This window comes from Rhamphochromis sp. 'chilingali' (assembly GCF_963969265.1).
Source record: "Rhamphochromis sp. 'chilingali' genome assembly, chromosome: 11".
NCBI lineage: Eukaryota > Metazoa > Chordata > Actinopteri > Cichliformes > Cichlidae > Rhamphochromis > Rhamphochromis sp. 'chilingali'.
The window spans coordinates 95,253-113,880 of record NC_137938.1 but is presented as its reverse complement, the minus strand read 5'-3'; the positions used below and the strand labels follow the sequence as shown (position 1 = coordinate 113,880).

The window sequence follows — 18,628 nt, the reverse complement described above, 5'->3', positions numbered from 1 at the left end:
TTCACGGTCCAATAAGAGACTGAGCTGCTCCTCCTGTGTTTTTTCTTTTACTGCTGTTCACTGACGTGCTGGTGAGTTGAGAGAACGGTCGAGTTCCGTCTCGTAAAGTTCACACCGCTTTTGGAAATAGTCCGAAAGTAGAAGGGCGTGTGAGCAACCACTCTCGTCTCTAATACCAGCGAAGGTGATAGCAGCTGTATTGTGTATATATTACTTAAACAAAAATAAGTAAATACATAAATAAGATGGGTAATCAAGCAAGTGAAATTAAAACTCACTCCTGACGAGCAGTGGTGAGAAAAGAAAAGTCCAGACGCCGGACAAAAACAGTGTCTGTAAACTGAGAGATTTAAGAAAACAAAATATAAACAGTCAGAAGAACAGAACTCAACTGCCAGTTTAGTAAAACCAGAAGACGAGACACTGTGCAGTGCCCACAACCCTTTTAGAAAGCCATCACTCATTCCTGCAGCCGCATCTGCAGCACCACCCATATCAGGAAGAACTTAATAATCCCTTATTAAGTGAAAACTAGAGATCAAAGTAGTTTGAAGTAGTTTAAAAGGGTTGAAAACAGACCCCACTGAGTAGATATAAATATAAAAAGTACGAAATAAAGATGAAGGGAAAATTACAGTAGAAATTATCTTTAGAGTATTTGAAATTAATAATAGCAAGGATAACAACCTGTAAAGTGATATTAACAATGAAACACAGTTGGCATGATGACCATGCCCAGCATGTATAAAATGAATATAAAGCAAATAATTCACACGAAAATATTTTAATAAAATAAATAAGGTATATTAAGGCTGTGTCACTGTTCAGCCAAGGACAGTGTGTGAAAAGGTAACTGTCTCCACCTTGGGAAAAGGATGATTCTGCAGGTCATCTGAAGCCCTTGATGGATACAAAATAAAATATAAATAATACATTATAATAGAACTGCCTGGTCCGCCATGCAACAGAGAGAACAAATGTGACCGCAGATTGGATGAATTCTAAATTATCTGTTTGCTGAATAAGATGATCCTAACTAACAAATTGGCTCAGTAGTAGTATAGTGGTACACACTGATAAAATATTATAATATGCTATTGCTGTCATATAAGACAAAGAGGATAATATTAACAATGACATAATATTAATATGAAGAGGCACCTTAATCGGTTATGATGTGAGGTGGATAATTGTTAAGCAGTAGTCTGCATCAAGCTTAAGGTTTGCTGAAACTCAGTGTAATGACATGTGAGATGAAGACAATACAGAGAATAACTAAACTAATGAAGTGCATAGAGGCACTTGACCAGCTTGAAACTTATCATTCTAGAATGACACATTGCTGAGATATAGAGCACACCTATAATAACAACCAATAAGCAAAACCCTGTAGACAACAGCTAAAACTACAGGATTGAGAAGCTGAATTAAATATGTAGACACTGCTAAGCTGATGAGCATGTTCCACATTTTCTTTTCTTTTTATTTATTTGTTTCTTTTAGAGCAGAAGCTGCTATTCTGCCCAAAGAAAGACTCTAGGTCTGACCAACCGTTTCAGTCATGGGCAAAAAGATGTCAGTCAATAAAATTCTAAAAGATAATTTATTGACGAAAAATATATCAAGAGATAAAAGATAAAACAGTCCAGTGTCCCACTTATGAATTGTATAAAAACACACAGTCCCAAGGCCAGAGCCAGCTATGCCACACGGCCAAGTTGCACCCCACATGTTGCCTTTAACAGGGTTAGAAGTTGTCCTTGGAGACCCACCACCCTGCAAGCATATAGTCAGTGGTCACTCAAGCCTCTGGAACTCTGCTGCCTTTAGGCTGTGGCATATAATAGGCCCTGGACTGCACAGAGAGACAAAACAACACAGCAGTGTTTGTAGTGTGGGCTATATGTAGACCAGTGTATCAGTGCAATCAAGTACACCTGCCTCTAATTAGTCCAACCCCATTCCAGCCATTGGCTCACCAAAAATGTGACACACACAAAACCACTCCCAACCCAGTGCAACTTCACACAATAATATGGAGCTGAATTAACACAGGCACATTAGTCTACCATGTTACAAGCTGCATGCTATTACAAGCCAACATATGCAGACTTCTGCCTTGTACGGGTGGCAGCATTTTTCTTTTTCTTTTGTGTCCTGACACGTTTATGTTTTTTGTTTTTGTTTGATTATTTTGTTGGTTTTGGAAACGAATTTAAACGAACTTGTGACCATACTTGAGAATCACAGTGACACATAGTGATTAGGCATATGATTGAAAAATGCCTAGGTTTAGAGCTGTGAGCTATGAGCTGTGAGCAATGCAAAGTTAAATATATATATATTTGTATAAATGGGAAACAACCCTAACTTGAAAGTTTGAAATGTGTGAGATCCATGACTTGTTTGAAGAACTAGAAATTATCTAAAAATGCCTTAAGTGAAAATGTAGAGTTGCATCTATTCTCCCAAACCAAAAAAAAAAAAAAAAAAAAAAAAAAAAAAAAAAAAAAAGGAGAAGAAGCATTCTGTAACTTAGAAATAAGGCTGACGTGTTGACAACAGACTAAAACACTAATTCGCAGGTGGCTATCAGGAACAGAGAGGTGAGCAAAGTCACAAACACCAAGGCTGCAGACAGCCACGCAGCAACAGCAGATAACATAGAGACAACGCCTGCTAGAACCGTTTTGAAACCTCAGCAAAACAATTTGTCAGAACGTGCATGACGTGTCAAAAATATAATGCTCAGGGAAACCTGAGACCACACAATCCATTTGGACTTTATTGAGCTAAATGAATGCCAAGGGTAAAAATACACCCTAGTGGTTATAGATGTATTCTCAAAGTGGCCAGAAATCTACCCAGTGAAAAAGGCAGATACAATTTCAGTAGCAAAATGTATGTCTAAGTTGTAGGAAAATAAAGAGATGATTGTAAATGACGAAGAATGTAATGATGTCTATCAAGTGTCTTGCAGATCACAGCCCGGTGACTGGGTTCTGATCAAAGTGCTCCAAAGGAAAAACTGGAGCTTGCAAAATTGCGGAACGACCATCCTGGATCCATCAGAGTCACTGCAGGCGAGTCAGTGAAGCCATCTAAACACAGCTGACGGCAGGCTTGCCCACTTGTTGTGATCTCGCCCGGTGGAGGGGTCAGCTTTCCTGGCCGGGGGGTCTACTCGCGACAGGAGGGTGTGTCCCGTCGTCATGAGGTGGTGGCTCTTAATAACTGCAGTGGCCCTGACCATGGCCGGGCTCCTCATCTTTGCTTCCGTGAGGGACAATAAGTCACGCTACATGGAGAAAAGGCAGACACTGTATGACAAAGGAAAGTACACCAAGTTTCCCCATGGCTATGCCACTAATTTCTGGTGGCAGTTTATGAACACTACAGCTTACTTGAATAATAAAACTGACTGCTATGCAAATACATATACACTTTCTGCCCACCAAGGAACGAGAGGAAGTGTATGGACTGTTCACTCAACGAAACCTGTGCCAGTAACGCGACACTGATGAGCCTCAACTGTCGCTCCAACTACAGCTACCGAATGATACTACAAACAAAGACTCATTACCAGACAGGATGTGCACGGACGGCACCAAGCAGTAAAGGAACCAGAGTTTCGCATCTGAGGAGGAGTGAAATTCTTACAGAGCTTGATCCCCGGCATTGGAGTTGCCGAGGTGCGGGATCATGTGGAAATCAACCGATATGCTCTGCTACGACACATCAACTTGACTAAGACCCTGGGAACCGCCTTAGCAGGAGAACAGCAGGCCATCAGAACGATGGTGCTGCAGAACAGACTGACTCTAGACCTGCTAACAGCATCACAAGGAGGAGTTTGTAAGCGGAGACATTTATGAAGCTTTGCAGAATTTGACCATTCTGCAGAAATATGTCACTGACCACACATCTGGAGCAGCTACACCGCCATGTCTAAGAGTAATGATTTCAAAGATGATAACAACTACAATGACTGCTTATGTTGCCATGCCTCAAGAAGAACAGCATCCCGTTGCAATTCTGTTAGAGGAGAACTTGTAATAACTGCTAATGAATGACGTGGTGATTAAAAATGACTTGTCAAGTGATCACGCACTGATTAAAACATTAGTAGGTTATGCAGGTTTTCATCCTTTTATTTTTTGAAGTTTTCATCCTTGTATTTTTTGAAGTTTTCATTTTACATATTAGGTTTTCATCATTTTTAAATACAAAGTTTTCATTTTAGTTTTTATCCTTTATTTTTTGTAGTTTTAGTTTTATTATTTTTTCTTGTTTATTCCACTTGTTATTTCATTTACTATGATTTTCATTTACTATGTTTTTCTTTTTATTATTTTCTTTTGTTTTATTCTTTAGACCAAATGACTTCCATTTCTGCTATGCTGACATTTTGAAAATTAAAAAATTGCTTAAGATACTTAATAAATAACCTTCACAGACAATTGTTGTATACATTTAAAATAAGTTAAACAGGGGGGAATGTTACAGGAAAAATGATTCTATGTTTCTTTACCTTCTTTTAAATGTACAAAGATGCCTTTTGTCTGCCCTTTGCCTATGGTTAGATTAGTTTAGAATTATCTTTTAGACTTTCTCAGCAAAGACATACTGTTTTGGGACATATTGTTTTAAATTGTTTTATCTCTCACAGCCTTCTCCCAGCTCTCTGCTGACGAGACTAGCGCCACATATGGAGTTGTTTATTTTATTTGTTTTGTATTTTCTTATCCTGTTCTCACTGTCTTTCCTATAAAAATTACCAAGCCACTGTGCATGGTGTGAGTTGTTCTTAGCAGCTCACCCGTGTACACGTTTGATAAAGAAAGTAACTTTGTCTCATTGTGTCTTTATTTCTCCTGGGTTTTTTACAGAGTTTTCCCCCAACACCTAAATTTGCTTATAGCTAATCCAGAACAGAGCACTGCTTGTGTTAGGAGGGGCAAAAATGATATTTTTTCTCTTTTGCATAGATTTTTTTTTTTCCATAAGGCACATCGGCACTTGATAAACACCTAAAGTGAGAGTTGTCTCTGGTCCTGGAAGAACCATCTTCATGTCATCAGACAGGTTTGAACCAGCTTTGAAAGGCAAATCAGGTCTCACTCTTTGGATGTTAACTAGATCATTACTAGCAGCATACATCCATTCACTTGTGGTTTGGGTAGGAAGTGACAGTAACATCCTGGCGCTAATCTAGAAATTGTGCATATTCCGACATTCAGTTGTCATGCTGTAACCCTTCACAATTATCAGATGTCTACAAACAACAAATTGTGCAGCAGGTTGGGGTTAAGCATGTGAAAAAAGGCAATGTGAATCAGAATTAAAAGAATTATTTGCATAAAAGAGGCGTAGTGGCAGGAGACTATTTCAGTAACAACGAAGAACACGCAAACCCGAAATGTCCAATCGTCAGTTGTAAATTTTAGAGTCGTTGTGTTTTGCGTTTGTGTCAGAATTCAGATTTTTTTTTTCCTCTTTACATTTTTCGACACTATGACGGTGTGTGTTCTGGTAACAGGGTGAAGTCAAGTTCAATGTCTTTTTTCCAGGTAGAAGCAAAGTGGAGATTGGGGTTCAGAGCCGCAGACGAGGCGACCCGCTCTAACCCAGCTGGTCCTCATATTGCTTACGGAAGCAGTCTCCAGTGGGGAAGAAGTCCCAGCATCTCTCCTGGTACATCTTCCACACGTATGACTCCTGAAAAGGGAAGGGAATGATTTAAAGGGTCCACGGCTGCACATAGTTTTGGTTATACTCATTCACAGATCTTTTTGTACTGTTCGGTCTTGCTGACCTCTGTCCTCAGAAAACTGTTAGGGCCAGATTTACCTACAATCTGCGTCATCACAAAAACCTCCTTTGGCTTTAAGAAGCTACTGTCGTGCTTTTACTAAAGAGGCGCAGAGTCACCTTTGCAAGTCAAAGACGTGGACACAGGTGTTTCTGTGGCTTGCGTTATTGCATGCATGCATGCCAACGTAGAAAAAAGCACATCTTATTTTGAACTTGATGTGGTTGTGATAGTTGCCGCAAGGACTGTTCATTTATTTGAAATGAGAATGGGAGAGTGGGAGAGACTGGGTGCGTATCTTGCTCAGGTGGATGCCTCAGAGCTCGGAGTGCAGTGCCAGAATTTCTCCTGGAACTCTGGGTCCCACATGAAATGGATTAACTAATAATCCCAATACAAGACACATAGATGCATCTTGTTTTAGAGGGAGTGGAGCGGTTTTCAGTGCTTTAAGCTTGGTCACTTTTCTACATAGAGATCAATATATTATACAGACATCTGTTTGTCTTTTATCAACAGTGTACACTTTTATTTAGACTCCTATATACTCCTACACACCATATTGAAGTATTAATATATTAAAGTGTGTTAGTTTGTTTGATTAATGTCTAAATGTTACGATATGTAATATTGGCTATAGTAATTATCTACAGTGTCTGTCTACACCCTGTCTCATATCAGTGGGTCAGCCCGATGTTGATGGTTTAATAGTGTGGGAGATATTTTGTTAACACACTTTGGGCCCCTTAAACCAACTAATTTGACCACCACAGCATGCCAGAGTATTAGTGTTAACCATGTCTGCCCCCCCCAATGTGTCACTGACCACAGTGTACTCGTCTTCTAATGGCTGCTATCTAACAGCACATCATGCCATGTCTCAACATCATTTTGAGCTGATTTCTTGAATGTAACAGTGAGTCTAATGTACTAAAATGACCTCTAATGTTATCAGGTCTCAATCTAATCCGGAACTGAGAATTTGAGATTCATATCATGGGCGTGTAGCTGATGCCATCAAGTCAATATGGAACAAAATCTGTTGGCAAAGGAGGGTCCACCTTGGTACTATCAATGTGTACCTAATAAATAGTCTGTGTTCATTGTTATAACAGCAGATCGGCCGTTACGCAGATTACATTTTTATACAGTAGAACAGGATCATGACGCAGCCCTCCTCTTGATGAATCCTGTGCGCCACCTGAGTCTCAGACCTCAGGACCAAACGCAGGCGGCAGTAATTTCTGGCAGAAGATTTCTCCCTTATATGAAAGACGTTCAGTTTGTCTTATTTATTTATTTCTTTTTTTTAAGAGAGGAACGCGTGTCTGTGTTTATGCAGTACTTTTGTTAGCACATTAGTCACTCGCTCATGCTCCCTCATCAGGTCTGTCTGTTCTTGGCCCATGAATAGACTGACTGCATTCTTGTTTATAAATCGGTGGCTTGTAAGCAGATTAGCCTCAGAACTTTTCCTTCCCATCATTACGTTTTTGCAATTGCACTATCATGGTAATAAGCCTTGCATAGTAAATCTGGCCCTTTGTGTCACAAATTTCAGATGGTCTGACTGCAAACGATAGAACACTTGTTTAGTTGCATTAATACTATGATGATATATGATGTTGTGAAATAGTTTCATCCCATCTGCAGTGACTATATATCCCGTCAGTAGACAGATTAAGGATGTAGCTCAACGGCATGTCAGTGATTACACTGTTTTTGTGACTTATTCACTCCTAGTAGCTGAATGCGGTCCTTTGCAGCATAAAGGAATAACAACTGCAAGCTTTCTATTTCTTTGCTAAATTTGTATCTTAAGAAAAAGTACACGAACATCAAACAGAAAACCAAGTTGAATCTCAGGTGCACAACAATAACAACTTAATATCAGAAGTCAAAGGAAGCCCACGCATTGCTTCTTTCTCCAGCAAAGCTGTACCTTGTGCAACATTTCAACCCACTCGATATGTTGCATAAGTAAACCTACTGAAGTTAGAGTCTGTTACATTCCAGTTTTTCCTTTTGTTCTTTTGAGATTGGCCACAGACGGCAGATTATGCATATCGTGTTTAAAATGACCAAATACTACAGACTGGTGTTCGCTCACATACCTAACCCGTATGCTCAGTCTCATCCTTGTTAATCAGATACATCAGGAAGAACCTGCAGACAGGAGGCACAAGTGTTAAAGGGGGAAAACTTCAGTCACATTACGTTTGGTCATATTTCTGTACTTACAGGTAGTTGGCTAGGTTGTGTTCTTGTAAGGTGTGAGTTTCAAAGCCATGAGGCGTCCGGTCAAAGTAATCATTCCCAATTCCACAGATGAAACATTTGGTCTGGAAGACAAATGAGTGGGGATTGAAAATTAGTGATGACTGTCATCATCCTATTTGAACCTGCCAATTAGATTTCTGCTAATCAGTTTTTTTCTTGTGAAATATGTTAAAAGAACAATAATTTGAATTATTGAAAGCTAAAATGGAAACAAATGCAAATAGATGCAAAACAAGAAAAAAGTTTGCCATACATTCTGGTCAAGTCACCTTATCAACATTTAAAAACAAGTATTGACCAAAGTGTCGTACAACTGAGAGAATAAAACAATTGGAGCAATAAAACATTATATTACAGACAAATAGGAGAAAAATGCCTAAATTAATTATTGCCTGCAGTTATTTGTAATATTTATTCTCAGTTAATTTATCAGCACATTTATTTATTTGTGCCAGTTTTGTTCCTCTGCACAGTGTGGCTCACAGGAATAGACAATTAAGTTAGTCTGTGGCACAAAGGGATAAACTAACTAATGAAGAAAACACTCAAAAACAATTCGAGTTGGATTGACTGACTACAGGATTCAGAGGTGTGGACTCGAGTCACATGACTTGGACTCGAGTCAGACTCGAGTCATTAATTTTATGACTTTAGACTTGACTTGAAAAAATGTTCTAAGACTTGTGACTTGACTTGGACTTTTACACCAATGACTTGGGACTTGAATTGGACTTGAACTGGTTTACTTGAAAAGACTTGATATTTTACCCCAAATATAAAATTTAACATGCATATTATATAGAGATTGAAAATGTGACGTCATTCAGGGGTAAAACCGCAAAGGATTCTGGGAACTCGTGGCAAGAGGTACTAGCGCACGCAGGCTTTCAATTGAAATCAGTCATACAGCGATAACAAGAAACACAAAAATGTCAAGAAGCTGTTGTATTATTAACTGCAATAGCCGGTCGCATGACAGCCACGGGAAGCCGACGGGTAAAGAGATCGGTTGTTATCGGATTACGTCGTTGAAGAGAAATTGTTCGAGCCATGTTTCCGAAGTAACAAAGAGGCGACTGGATTGCAGCCATTCAAAGATCAAATATAACGTCCTAGAACACTCCAGCTCACAGGTTAGTCTGCTCCAAGCATTTACGCGAAGGTCAGTGTTTTTTAGTAGTTAATACGTCATTTTTCTTAACATAACTGGTGATATAGGTTACAAGCAAGTCTGGCGCTGAACAGAAATTGTCGCGCTATGCTCCTTTATTTATTGTGCATAAATAGTGAATTGTCCTGACACAATATTGCGTTTCGCTTCTGTTATTATGGTACATTGACAAAAACATATACTTTTATTCACAGGATAAAACAGTTGTTTTGTATCACTAATTGTCCAGTACGATTACAGCATACAATATTATTGTCACTGCTACATTTCTACCAGAAATTATTTCCACTACTAATTAATTACCGTTGAGCTCAAAGGTTATATTAATAAACGGTTAACGAATGTGTATTTATGAAGACGATTTGTGAGATTGGTAAACTTATGATACGTACGATGGTCTTTCGTTCTACACGGTGCATTTCAAGGTCCTGCACCCATCCGTCGGTAAACTGTACCTGGACTTGTTGCAGTGACCGGAAGTTACTAAACTTCATGAGTGTATGCACTCACTCCAAGAACCGTATGATTATAAATATGCATATAAATATGCTACGATGAGATAGCTGACTTCATCTAACTAGCAAATGTTGTCCAGGCTACGTTGGTGATACAGTTTTTTTTAATGTGTATGATATTTTTGTCATGCGATTTTAAAGCTGGTCCTACAACCGCATCCAAGAATAACATGCAGCGTATTTTCGGTGAAAATTATTCTTGGAGCTAAGTTTAATTGAGCTGCATTTTAAAGAGGTGCAATTTCACAATTTAATGTTAGTGGAAAATGATTCTATGTTTCTTTACCTTCTTTTAAATGTACAAAGATGCCTTTTCTCTGCCCTTTGTCTATGGTTAGATTAGTTTAGAATTATCCTTTTAGACTTTCCCAGCGAAGACATATTGTTTTGGGACATATTGTTTTAGATTGTCTTATCTCTCACAGCTTTCTCCCAGCTCTCTGCTGACGAGACTAGCGCCACATATGGAGTTGTTTATTTTATCTGTTTATTATTTTCTTATCCTGTTCTCACTGTCTTTCCTATAAAAAGTGCCAAGCCTCTGTTCACGACGTGAGTTGTTCTCAGCAGCTCACCCGTGTACACGTTTAGCAAAGAAAGTAACTTTGTCTCATTGTGTCTTTATTTCTCCTGGGTTTTTTACAGAGTTTTCCCCCAACATTTCTTGGTCCTTCGAGCCGGATCGCCTCCATCGTGTCCCATCTCCGTGACCAGTCCACGTTGTTCGCCTGTCGACAGCTCACACACCAGGTGTGTGATAAAAGACCAAGAGCGTTAAATTCGGGTCTTGGCCAATGTCTTAGAAAGCGACCCACGGTGGTGGGGCCCGATCGAGGTGGACCAGACCCGGCGACACTGACCAGGTAGATACAGACACACTGACACAATCTTGCGTAAAAGCGTATTTTAAATTCAGGGAATTTAAAATAGCGGAAGTAGCTCGTCGACTGGTAGCTTGGAGCTCGTCGACTGGAAGCTCCCCACCTCTGTGGGTTAGGTTTAAAGTAGCTCGTCGGCTGGTAGCTTGGAGCTCGTCGACTGGAAGCTCCCCACTTCTGTGGGTTAGGTTTGGAGCTCTGGGTAGCTCCCCCAGCTGGGTCTAGACAGGGTCTAGGGAATAAGTAGCTCGTCTACAGAAAGACTGATAAGGGTTCCGATCGCGCGAATAGGTGTGAATGTGTGTGTGTGTGTGTGTGTGTGTGTGTGTGTGTGTGTGTGTGTATTGTTTTAATTAACGGAGCAAGCTGACTTTTCACGGTCCAATAAGAGACTGAGCTGCTCCTACTGTGTTTTTCTTTTACTGCTATTCACTGACGTGCTGGTGAGTTGAGAGAACGGTCGAGTTCCGTCTCGTAAAGTTCACACCGCTTTCGGAACTAGTCCGAAAGTCGAAGGGCGTGTGAGCAACCACTCTCATTTCTAATACCAGCGAAGGTGATAGCAGCTGTATCGTGTATATATTACTTAAACAAAAAATAAGTAAATACATAAATGAGATGGGTAATCAAGCAAGTGAAATTAAAACTCACTCCTGCTGACGAGCAGTGGTGAGAAAAGAAAAGTCCAGACGCCGGACAAAAACAGTGTCTGTAAATCGAGAGATTTAAGAAAACAAAATATAAACAGTCAGAAGAACAGAACTCAACTGCCAGTTTAGTAAAACCAGAAGACGAGACACTGTGCAGTCCCCACAATCCTTTTAGTAAACCAACACTCATTTCTGCAGCCGCATCTGCAGCAACACCCATATCAGGAAGAACATAATAATCCCTTATTAAGTGAAAACTAGAGATCAAAGTAGTTTGAAGTAGTTTAAAAGGGTTGAAAACAGACTCCACTGAGTAGATATAAATATAGAAAGTACGAAATAAAGATAAACAAAGGGAAAATTACAGTAGAAATGATCTTTAGAGTATTTGAAATTAATAATAGCAAGGATAACAACCTGTAAAGTGATATTAACAATGAAACACAGTTGGCATGATGACCATGCCCACAATGTATAAAATGGATATAAAGCAAATAATTCACACGAAAATATTTTAATAACATAAATAAGGTATATTAAGGCTGTGTCACTGTTCAGCCAAGGACAGTGTGTGAAAAGGTAACTGTCTCCATCCTGGGAAAAGGATGATACTGCAGGTCATCTGAAGCCCTTGATGGATACAAAATAAAATATAAATAATATAATAGAACTGCCTGGTCCACCATGCAACAGAGAGAACAAATGTGACCGCAGATTGGATGAATTCTAAATTATCTGTTTGCTGAATAAGATGATCCTAACTAACAAATTGGCTCAGTAGTAGTATAGTGGTACACACTGATAAAATATTATAATATGCTATTGCTGTTATATAAGACAAAGAGGATAATATTAACAATGACATCATATTAATATGAAGAGGCACCTTACTCGGTTATGATGTGAGGTGGATAACTGTTAAGCAGTAGTCTGCATCAAGCTTAAGGTTTGCTGAAACTCAGTGTAATGACATGTGAGATGAAGACAATACAGAGAATAACTAAACTAATGAAGTGCATAGAGGCACTTGACCAGCTTGAAACCTATCATCCTAGAATGACACATTGCTGAGATATAGAGCACACCTATAATAACAACCAATAAGCAAAACCCTGTAGACAACAGCTAAAACTACAGGATTGAGAAGCTGAATTAAATATGTAGACACTGCTAAGCCGATGAGCATGTTACACATTTTCTTTTCTTTTTATTTATTTGTTTCTTTTAGAGCAGAAGCTGCTGTAACACACCCAAAGAAAGACTCTAGGTCTGACCAACCGTTTCAGTCATGGGCAAAAAGATGTCAGTCAATAAAATTCTAAAAGATAATTTATTGACGAAAAATATATCAAGAGATAAAAGATAAAACAGTCCAGTGTCCCACTTAAGAATTGTATAAAAACACAGAGTCCCAAGGCCAGAGCCAGCTATGCCACACAGCCAAGTTACACTCCACATGTTGCCTTTAACAGGGTTAGAAGTTGTCCTTGGAGACCCACCACCCTGCAAGCATATAGTCAGTGGTCACTCAAGCCTCTGCAACCCTGCTGCCTTTAGGCTGTGGCATATAATAGGCCCTGGACTGCGCAGAGAGACAAAACGACACACTTAATATAAAATTCATAGCGCAAAACCCATCCATCCCAAACATATCTGATTTCATCACAATACATACCTGCACAGAGAGACAAAACGACACAGCAGTGTTTGTAGTGTGGGCTATAAGTAGACCAGTGTGTCAGTGCAATCAAGTACACCTGCCTCTAATTAGTCCAACCCCATTCCAGCCATTGGCTCACCAAAAATGTGACAACCACAAAACCACTCCCAACCCAGTGCAACTTCACACAATAATATGGGGCTGAATTGACACAGGCACATTAGTCTACCATGTTACAAGCTGCATGCTATTAAAAGCCAACATATGCAGATTCTGCCTTGTTCGGGTGGCAGCATTTTTCTTTTTTCTTTTGTATTCTGACATGTTTATGTTTTTGTTTGATTATTTTGTTGGTTTTGGAAACGAATTTAAACGAACTTGTGACAATACTTGAGAGTCACAGTGACACATACTGATTAGGCATATGATTGAAAAATGCCTAGGTTTAGAGCTGTGAGCTATGAGCTGTGAGCAATGCAAAGTTAAATATATATATTTGTATAAATGGGAAACAACCCTAACTTGAAAGTTTGAAATGTGAGAGATCCATGATTTGTTTGAAACACTAGAAATTATTTAAAACTGCCTTAAGTGAAAATGTAGTGTTGCATCTATTCTCCCAAACCAAGACAAAAAAAAGAAGAAGCATTCTGTAACTTAAAAATAAGGCTGACGTATTGACAATAGACTAAAGCACTAATCCGCAGGTGGCTATCAGGAACAGAGAGGCGAGCAAAGTCACAAACACCAAGGCTGCAGACAGCCACGCAGAAACAGCAGATAACATAGAGACAACGTCTGCTAGAACCGTGGAGAGGAAGGTCACTTCACACGAGATTGTAGGAGTAGGCCACAGAGAAATAATGCAAAACAGTTTTGAGGCAGCCACTTAAGAACTTACAGTTTTCAAAGGACAAATTAGTTGTAAAGTCAGCTGCAGGCCACACAACTGTACAACAATTAACTGCCCCTTTAGAACTAGTACATACAGCAAGTGGCCGCAGGTGCTTTATTAAATGCATATGACCCGTTGTGTCCAGTAAATTTGCTAGGTAGAGACGCTCTGACAAAACTTAAGATAGCAGTCATGCCATTCTTTTCTGGTATTACACCTGAGTGCATGCTAAATGACACCCGCCACATCCACTTTCCAGAAACCGACCGAGTATCACAACATTCTGAGATTTAAACAAACTCCAGGCCCAGATCCACCTTATGATCAGCAAGTGTGGAAGCTAGGAGAACAGCATTTGACCTTACAGCACAGGCCGAAATTGTGTAGGTTACGCAGTAACCACAGATAGTAAAATAATAGAAGCAAAACCACTCTCTTCTTCATGTTCTGCACAGAGCGCTGAGCTGTTAGCTGTGATTTGCGCATGTGAAATACACAAAGATAAACAAATAACCATTTATATAGACAGCCAGTATGTTTTCTCTGCTGTGCATCATTTTGCAAAAAATTTGGAAAACCAGAGGAATGATTACACCAACCGGAAAACCAGTTCAGCATGCCAACCTCTTACAACGCCTCTTGCATTGCTACAGGCAATAACTTTGCTGACAGAGCAGCAAAACAGGCGGCACAAAAGACAAACATCACATTGATGGCAGTAAACACACATCAGATTCCACTGGATGTGTTGAAAAATGAACAAAAAGCAGCAAGCACAGCAGAGCAGGCAAAATGGCTAAAACACGGAGCAGTTCTGACAAACGACTTAATGATGTGTTTTGGCAAGCCAGTGTTGCCAAAATTCCTCCACAAAATGGCGGCATTAGTGACTCATGGCTGTACGCATTTGTCAACGGGGGGACTGACCAGTATTGTCAACTCTCATTTCTACACTGTAAATTCTACACTGTAAATTTTGAAACATCAGCAAAACAATTTGTCAGAACGTGCATGACGTGTCAAAACAATCCACATGAGCTAAATGAATGCCAAGGGTAAAAATACGCCCTAGTGGTTATAGATGTATTCTCAAAGTGGCCAGAAATCTACCCAGTGAAAAAGGCAGATACAATTTCAGTAGCAAAATGTATGTCTAAGTTGTAGGAAAATAAAGAGATGATCGTAAATAACGAAGAATGTAATGATGTCTATCAAGTGTCTTGCAGATTACAGCCCGGTGTCTGGGTTCTGATCAAGGTGCTCCAAAGGAAAAACTGGAGCGCACCCAGGTGGGAGGGACCACATCAGGTTCTCCTCGCCACGCCCACCGCTTGCAAAATAGCGGAACGACCATCTTGGATCCATCAGAGCCATTGCAGACGAGTAAGTGAAGCCATCTAAACTCAGCCGACACAGGCTCGCCCAATTGTCGTGATCTCGCCCGGTGGAGGGAACAGCCTTTCTGGCCGGGGGGTCTACTCACGACAGGAGGGTGTGTCCTGTTGTCATGAGGTGGTGGCTCCTAATAACTGCAGCGGCCCTGACCCTGGCCAGGCTCCTCATCTTTGCTTCCGTGAGGGACAACAAGTCACGCTATATGAAGAAAAGGCAGACACTGTATGACAAAGGAAAGTACACCAAGTTTCCCCATGGCTACGCCACTAATTTCTGGTGGCAGTTTATGAACACTACCGCTCACTTGAATAATAAAACTGACTGCTATGCATGTACCCATATGCCCCTATCCTCGCAGACGTCTGGCCTGTGGCCGTACAGCATACCTGAAGATCGCAGTTGGTGCCTATTGGGCCTGGCAACACATCCAGGCTACGGTACTCTTTGGTCCAAGGCCAACTACAGCATCCCAGCTAAAGCAACCTGGAGGTCATCGTCACTCACGAATGTGCACTGTTCCGGACAGACCTACCTACTGACCTGGCCCCAAGTCTCAGACCCACTGCCTGATGTAATTCTACTGAACAAACTGAACGCATCACAACTGCCAGTATGTGTGATGAACAATGGATCGCGGGCAGTGGGGGAGCTGCCTACACACCTATGTAAGTACATATACACTTTCTGCCCACCAAGGAACGAGAGGAAGTGTATGGCCTGTTCAATCAACGACACCTGTGCCAGTAACACGACGCTGATGAGCCTCAACTGTCGCTCCGACTACAGCTACCGAATGCCACTACAAACAAAGACTCAGTACCGGACAGGATGTGCACGGACGGCACCCAGCAGTAGAGGAACCAGAGTTTTGGCTGACTGGTACTTCCTATGTGGCAATAAGGCTTATTTGTCACTCCCTGAAGGTTGGGGAGGTCTGTGCGCCCTGGTTCAATTATCAGATCACGTCTTCTTCATGCAAAGTGTTGCACATCACCCAAGCAGCCGACAGAGACGTGAAGTGGACATCGCCTCACCCAATTCTTTCGGCATTACAGTGGACACTGGAGTGCCAGGAGAGTTTCGCATCTGGGGAGGAGGAGTGAAATTCTTACAGAGCTTGATCCCCGGCATTGGAGTTGCCGAGGTGCGGGATCACGTGGAAATCAACCGATATGCTCTGCTACGACACATCAACTTAACTAAGACCCTGGGAACGGCCTTAGCAGGAGAACAGAAGGCCATCAGAACGATGGTGCTGCAGAACAGACTGACCCTGGACCTGCTAACAGCATCACAAGGAGGAGTTTGCAAGCTGATCGGGGAGACATGTTGCACTTTTATCCCTGATGGATACGAAGCTGGAGGAGACATTTATGAAGCTTTGCAGAATTTGACCGTCCTGCAACAATATGTCACTGACCACACACCTGGAGCAGCTACAGCACAAGGCTGGCTGGACTGGCTGTTCGGCGGTCCATGGCTGGCTGCTGTAGCAAAACCGTTTGTCCTTCTAGGTTTCATCATGATAGCACTGCTCATATTAGTGTTGTGTGTGTTGCCATGTCTAAGAGTGATGATTTCAAAGATGATAACAACTACAATGACTGCTTATGTTGCCGTGCCTCAAGAAGAACAGCATCCCGTTGCAATTCTGTTAGAGGAGAACCTGTAATAGCTGCTAATAAATGACGTGGTGATTAAAAATGACTTGTCAAGTGATCATGCACTGATTAACACATTAGTAGTTTATACAGGTACAACATAAGGTTTTCTTATTCTTTTATTTTCTTTTATTTTTTGTAGTTTAGTTTTATTATTTTTCTTCATTGTTACTTTTATACTTTCTTTTACTGTACTTTCCTTAATTCTTTTATTCTTTTATTTGTTTTTTAGACCACATGATTTACATTTCTGCTATGCTGACATTTTGACAATTAAAAAATTGCTAAAGATACTTAATAAATAACCTTCACAGACAATTGTTGTATACATTTAAAATAAGTTAAAACAGGAGGGAATGTTAGTGGAAAATGATTCTATGTTTCTTTACCTTCTTTTAAATGTACAAAGATGTCTTTTCTCTGCCCTTTGTCTATGGTTAGATTAGTTTAGAATTATCCTTTTAGACTTTCCCAGCGAAGACATATTGTTTTGGGACATACTGTTTTAGATTGTCTTATCTCTCACAGCTTTCTCCCAGCTCTCTGCTGACGAGACTAGCGCCACATATGGAGTTGTTTATTTTATCTGTTTATTATTTTCTTATCCTGTTCTCACTGTCTTTCCTATAAAAAGTGCCAAGCCTCTGTTCACGGTGTGAGTTGTTCTCAGCAGCTCACCCGTGTACACGTTTAGCAAAGAAAGTAACTTTGTCTCATTGTGTCTTTATTTCTCCTGGGTTTTTTACAGAGTTTTCCCCCAACAAGAAGAGTTAGAGAGGAGCTGATGGTGGTCAAATTTCGGGAATTTCTCCAGTGTGTCGAAAGTAAGCAGAAATTCACATATAATGTAGTCTGGCCATGAAACAATTCAGGACACTAAAGTAAAACTTTGTCTTTTTATGTCACATGCGCACACACAAAACAGGAATAAAGATGTATGATAGCTTACAACTGACAAGCAAGGCAAAGACAGAACCTCTGTATTTTTTATAAAAACATTAGCCATCATTTAGTTGTTAGCTCAAGCTTTAACTATTTTAGTGTCCCCAGGTTAACGGTGGTTTTTCTTTGTTTTTAGATGAAGAGCTGAGAGACTCACTTGGAGAAAGGACTCTTACCAAGGATGAAGAGGCATTTGTGAAGGCTTTGAGGCCTGGTCACATCTTGGCTTTTGCCACCGGGAGCAGCAAGGTTCCAGCCATAGGTTTTCAACCAGCTCCTAAAATAACATTCATTCACGATGAAAGCAAACATCTCCCGATTGCACACACATGTGCAAATGAGCTTCAGCTTTTTGTGAATGAAACAACAATGGCTGATGATGATGCTTTTCATTACTGCTTCTTGGTAGCACTCATGAATGGAGCTTTATTCAGCACCATCTAAACATGTTCCAAAAAAGTGAAATTAAAATGGTGGGTTTGTTAACTCTAATCCTGTTCATTAATTGTAGTTTCAAGTAACTTTGCTTCATACAAGATAGTTGAAATAAATTCTGACTGCATTTAATGTTGAAATGTAATAATTTTCAAAGCTTCAATAGATTTATAAAAATGCTAACTCTGTATTTTCAACAACAAATCAATAAAGTCACTGGTGTAATACAATAATTTTATTAAGCTTTTCTTTTTTTTTAAACAAGGACACTTCAAAACAGTTTATGCACAGAGTATACTAAACATGCTTTGTAGAACAAGCCAGGATTACTTGG

The 18,628-nt window shown here is 40.2% G+C and overlaps 1 protein-coding gene across 2 annotated transcripts; it reads left to right on the top strand.

The window, feature by feature from the left end:
* The first annotated feature begins 11,473 nt into the window (after positions 1-11,473).
* LOC308405188 (uncharacterized protein) lies at positions 11,474-18,490 on the top strand. 2 transcript variants are annotated; one of them, XM_080895651.1, is made up of 3 exons: positions 11,474-17,010; positions 17,666-17,741; positions 17,996-18,490. In XM_080895651.1, exon 1 carries the CDS (start codon positions 15,369-15,371, stop codon positions 16,926-16,928), a length of 1,560 nt encoding a protein of 519 aa, XP_080751777.1. In that variant the 5' UTR covers positions 11,474-15,368; the 3' UTR covers positions 16,929-17,010; positions 17,666-17,741; positions 17,996-18,490. The 2 variants fall into 2 exon arrangements, with proteins under 2 accessions (XP_080751777.1, XP_080751776.1); XM_080895650.1 differs by having other exon boundaries at positions 11,474-17,741.
* Positions 18,491-18,628: the final 138 nt, after the last annotated feature.